The sequence below is a fragment of the Protobothrops mucrosquamatus genome, unplaced genomic scaffold (assembly GCF_001527695.2).
Source record: "Protobothrops mucrosquamatus isolate PMUCROS unplaced genomic scaffold, P.Mucros_1.0 scaffold_278, whole genome shotgun sequence".
Classification (NCBI taxonomy): domain Eukaryota; kingdom Metazoa; phylum Chordata; class Lepidosauria; order Squamata; family Viperidae; genus Protobothrops; species Protobothrops mucrosquamatus.
The window spans coordinates 1023049-1028506 of record NW_015386354.1 but is presented as its reverse complement, the minus strand read 5'-3'; the positions used below and the strand labels follow the sequence as shown (position 1 = coordinate 1028506).

At 44.2% G+C, this 5458-nt stretch overlaps 1 protein-coding gene across 1 annotated transcript in view; it reads right to left on the bottom strand.

Moving 5' to 3' along the window:
• Window positions 1-937: 937 nt before the first annotated feature.
• CUNH11orf80 (chromosome unknown C11orf80 homolog) overlaps window positions 938-5458 on the bottom strand; it is a 16255-nt gene continuing 11734 nt past the window's right edge. The window contains exons 7-11 of the mRNA XM_029287260.1: window positions 4935-5094; window positions 4215-4352; window positions 2917-3038; window positions 1865-1975; window positions 938-1120 (exon numbers count right to left, since the gene is read on the bottom strand). Coding sequence (XP_029143093.1) covers window positions 938-1120; window positions 1865-1975; window positions 2917-3038; window positions 4215-4352; window positions 4935-5094 — 714 coding nt within the window. The remainder of the gene's footprint in view (window positions 1121-1864; window positions 1976-2916; window positions 3039-4214; window positions 4353-4934; window positions 5095-5458) is intronic.

Below are 5458 nucleotides of genomic sequence, written 5' to 3'. Positions count from 1 at the left end.
CCAGTCCTGTATGGCTAACACAGGAACACAACATTTTCTGATGAATGGAGGATGGCCTTGTCTTATTCTTTCTAGGCAGTGGCTGCACACACAAAAAAAAGGAGACAGTTTGTATTAACAATATACAGATTATATTAAAGGAAGAATAGAATGCCGGTAATTCTCCAGGCCATGGAAAACCGTCATGGAAAGATTTTGGAAGGGTAACAACTCATCCTTGCAATGAAGATGATCTCTGCATTATATTATTTTTATAACAGAGAAAAAGTTAAGCGTGTTACGAACCCGGGGATCGGTTAGGGCCGTGCTCACCGGCAGACTGCAGATACTTCATTGACGGAGTTTTTGGTAAGAGATCTTGGCTGGATTTTGGAATTCAGGTAGTCCTCAACTTACGCTACTCAAAGTTACAACAGCACTGAAAAAAACTGACTTAAAATTAAAATTCGGCCGCTTGGCAAGGGGCGTATGTCGACCGTGGTTGTAGGGTTCTCCCAAGTCATATGATGGCCTTTGGTGACCTTCCCAGCAGCTTCCAACAAGCAAAGTCAATGGCGGAAGCCAAATACACTTAACGACACGGTTCAGGATTTGCTTAAACAACCGTGGCAAAAAAAGGTTGTAAAAACGGGCGTGTTGTCTTGCTTAGCAACAGAAATTCTTGTCCCAATTGGGATTGTAAGTTGAGGACTATCTGGAAGCATTCGCAGTAAGCGACTGAACCAGGGGTCTTCAAACTTGGCAACTTTCAGACTTGTGGACTTCCTCCCAGAATTCCTCAGCCAGCACAGCTGGCTGAGGAATTCTGGGAGTTGAAGTCCACAAGTCTTAAAGTTGCCAAGTTTGAAGACCCCTGGACTGAACAATTCTGGGAGTTGAAGTCCACAAGTCTTAAAGTTGCCAAGTTTGAAGACCCCTGGACTGAACCTTCATTCTCTTAACAGCCAGGATCAGAATGGTGCTGGACAAAGATAAGAGGAGGGAACCAGGACAGAGGAAGTGTATTGAAGAGAACGTTTACCCTTTTGATCTCACAGGTATGACTGGGCTTCCGTTGATTAAGAATGACTTTGTTCAAAGTCTCTTGGATGCTTTCCTGGAATTCATGAGTATCTGCAACCTGAAAAGAGAGATAATCTCTTGACATGGGTGGGCAATGACGGCCCCTGTAGGACCTGGGGGCTTCAACTCCCAGAACTGAGCATGCTGGGGTTGGCTGAGGAATTCTGGGAGTTGAAGTCCACAGGTCCTAAAGGGGCCGCAGCTGCCCATCCCTCTTTTTAACACCCTGCAAATGTAGCTTTAATTTCTCAGGCAGTCCTTGACTTACAACTGAGCCCAACATGTCAGTTGCTAAGCAAGACAGTTTTTAAGTGACTTTTGCCCCATTTTTTCATCTTCTTTGCCACTGTTGTTATGTGAATCGCTGCAGTCGTTAAGCTAGTCACACGGACGTTAAGTGAATCTGGTTTCCCCATTGACCTTGCTTGTCAGAAGGTCGCAAAAGGGGATCACACAACGTTGGGACGCTGCGACCGTCATAAATATGAGTCAGTTGCCAAACGCCTGAATTTTGATCACGTGACCATAGAGATGCTGCAACAGTCCTACGTGTGAAAAAAGGTCATAGGACACTTTTCAGTGCTGTCGTAACTTCGAACAGTTGTAAGTTGAGAACCACCTTTATTTCTGATGAAAATGTGAGATGAGAGCTACACGTAAATGAGTAGTTTGGAAGCTGCTTAATTTAACTTCATGCCCTTGCTCGTTGCCGGGCATCATCAATTCCCGGTCCTACCCAACCTTTCTAAACTCAGTTGTTTAATTTAAACAACGCCCTGGTTTTAACACATCTTGGCGGTACCTGCAGGCTATGGATACACTTCCTTCGGAACTCGCTGTCGGTGCTGCTCGAGACGATTCTGGAAATGGCGGAGGCCATGATGGGTAAAGAACGGGCCAGCTTCTGTTGCTCCTGTGGAGAGCAAGCAGTCCTGCCTAGTGCTCACAGCCCCTGACAGCCTCAGAACAAACTGCCAGAGGGTCTTCCTTCCCCCCTTTGCAGTGGACGGTAAAACCATGCTTCGGATTTTATTTTATTTATTTTTTTTCATCCAGGTTGGAAAATTGCCCATCTCTTTCACGGAAAGACGCAGGGCAGAGTACGAATAAAATATTAAAACGTGGTTTAATGGACAGTTCCACATCTATCAAGTGCAGGTAACCAGGAGCCAAGGAGTACAGTTTTTTTCCATGCTAACACTCTACACAAGAATCTGAACTACGAAAGGTCAAAGCAAGTTGGTGGTAGATAAGTGTCAATGGAATTCAAGGTGGGCTGGACTTGGATCCTCTCTTGTGGGCACAAAGGGACTCAACGCTGATGATGTGCTTGGCCCCTCCCTCGGGCTCAACCTGGTTACCTGTACAACACTGATGTTGGTTAACAGGCAGGGGGAAAGCTAACCAGCCCCACGGCTGCATTCTCCTCTGTGAGTCCCAAACAAGGCTGAAGTTCCATGTTTGCATAGAATTACAGAATAACAGTTGGAAGGGACCCCTAGTCCAACCCCCTGCTTGAGCAGGAGACCCCATACTATTCCAGACAAATAGGTGTTCAGTCTCTTCTTAAAAACCTCCAGTGATGGAGCAGCCACAACTTCTGGAGGCAAGCCCTTCCACTAGTTAATTGTTCTCACGGATAGGAAATTTCTTCTGACATAATTTCTCCCCAAATAAACAGGATGTTGGGACCTTGCTCCAGAATTCTTGTAATGGCCCCATCCTCCTCTGTAAGCTGTCCGGAGTCACGGTGAGTGAATTGGGCAGCCATGTCAATTTTCTAAATAAATAAATAAAACTCTTCCCCCTTTCTACTCCCAAGCCTTGACCCTCAAGCCTTCCTGGCCTTTGCACCTGGAATACTCTGTAGTGTTGATCCAGGACTTCATTCACCAGTCCTTGGGTAGCCTTTTTCACAGCCTGCTCATTGCAGAAGAGGATAGGTGAGAGATGGGACAGAATCACCCGCCGGTCCCCTGCAGCATGCAAAGAGAGAATGGGACAAAAGATGACATGCAGATGCTAAATGCACAAATGCACAACTTCGTATAAGATAGATGAATGGGTGAGCATGTTTCTGGCCTGTGAATATGGGGGGGGGGGGGGAAGAGAGAGAGAGAATGGAAGACAAAGCCTCTGGTCCCAGGGACCGAACCGGATTGGATCTTGCAACAAAATTCCTCTCAGTTCCCCATGCAATTTGCCTTTGTGAGCTCACCCCCGGTATAGGTAGTCCTTGACTTACAACAGTTCATTTAGTGACATAGTAATGAAAAAGTGACTTATGACTGATTTTCACACTTATGACCATTGTAGCATGCCCACGGTCACTGGATCAAAATTTGGATGCTTGGCAACTGATTCATATTTACGACGGTCGCCGTGTCCCAGGGTCACCTGATCCCCTTTTGCAACCTGACAAGCAATGTCAATGGGGGAAGCCAGATTCACTTAACAGCCGTGTTACTAACTTAACAACTGCTGTGATTCACTTAACAACTGTGGCGTCATAAAATGGGACAAAATGAACAAATATGAATTAAATGAATTTAAATCAGCAACAGAAATTATGGGCTCAATTTGTGGTCGTTAAGCCGAGGACTACCTGTGTTTTGGAAACCATGGTTTTTACGGCTTGGCCATACTGTGAGCCAGACATTGTGGTTTACTTTAATAAACTGTAGTTAAAACCCCAAATGTCCTAATGCTTAAGGGGCACACGTACACTTTGCTATTTAACTAAGCTATTAACTGGGAGAAAAGCCAAATCATTCTGCCAACCGACTTTTTTTAGAGGCTTCAAGAACAGCTTCCAGAATAAATGTCTTTAAAAGCACATCTGTGCGGCGTTTGTATTTTTAGCGGAGGGCATAACGATCCTAAAGCACAGATGGAAGGTTAAATGAAGTTATTCAGTTTCTCTCTGATTTCCCCGACTTGAGCGTTTTCTTATCCCAATTTCTGATTGCTTTCATATATTCTTGATTAGCCACGGGGCCAAAAGTTTATTCTGTAGCTGCTCTCTTGCCAGTCTCATAAAGTTATTGTATCCAACCCCTATATTAGCGTTCCCCTGCCAGATCCAAGCAGATATACATGTGCATGTGTGTACATATGCAGACGTATGGGTATAAATCTATATTTATATATACAGGAACTGAAAGTTGGCTTGTCCTGAAACGGATCCGCGTATCCAAAAAAAAGGAAGAGCAGCAGTGTCTGTTCCTGAACATCTGAATCCTGCCGGTGACTGCTTTGAAGGTTAAACTGGATTTCAGGTCTTGCTGTATCTGAGAGACAAAAGTTTGCAAAGTCAATGGGGAAGCCAGTTTCACTTCACAACTGTGTTACCAACTTAACAACTCCACTGATTCACTTAACAACTGTGGCAAGAAGGGTCATGAAATGGGGCAAACTCAACAAATGTTTCACTTAACAACACAAATGTTGGGCTCAGTTGTGGTTTATAAGTCGAGGACTACCTGTAGATACCTATGTACATATATATACGTATTCAAAAGCACTTCCAGATGAGGTCTGCAGATCCAGCCTCTGAAGAGGTTTCGGAACAACAAACCAGAGTTGCACCACAGATGGTTTGTGGACTCGGCTTGGTTGTGATGCTCTGTGGGTAAGCTCCCTCTCGTTTTACACCTCATGTGCAGAGTTCTCATGAGAATAAATGGGGCAAGCATCAGACAGTATTTTATTACGCTGAAAATAAACATGTCAGATCACTGTTTTATTTTCAGGTCTGGCTGCTCCCGAGATTGTTCCCTGAAGAACTGCAGATGTAGTTCATTCTTAAATAGCTTTCCCACGTTCAGACCGGATGACTGAACACTAGTGCCGTCGACAAATATGTGTGTTACCTGTTTTGCAAGATGCAGCTGGGTTTAGTGTGGCTTGATAGGCATATTTGCCCCATGATGCTAAGCGGGAAGGATCTTCAAAGAAAGAATACGAGATCTCCTCGGCAGAAAACAGTATGGGCAGCCCAGCTGGATCGTAAAGAAATATATATATTGATGGCTAGGGAAAAATTCCTCTGAAATGCCAATGAATGATGGACAGAAACCGACCGTTGAGTTTGGTATAAAAAATTGTGAGCAGTTTTGGGTGAGTCCAATGCTGCTTTTCTTTCGTTAAATTCATGCAGTCTTGAGACTGCAGCAAACCTTACTATAACTATTGTTTTATATATATATATATATATCTTTCCAAAAACAAACTGTGAACACCAGGAGTATATCAAACTATACAAAGTTTAATAACATAAAACATAAAACAAAACTACACCAAGCTTTCGTCGGACTCCTTCCGACTTCGTCAGGGTTACGTGCCAGTCCATGAGAGAGTCTCTTTTATACGCCATCCATCATCTGCGCCCGGCTTC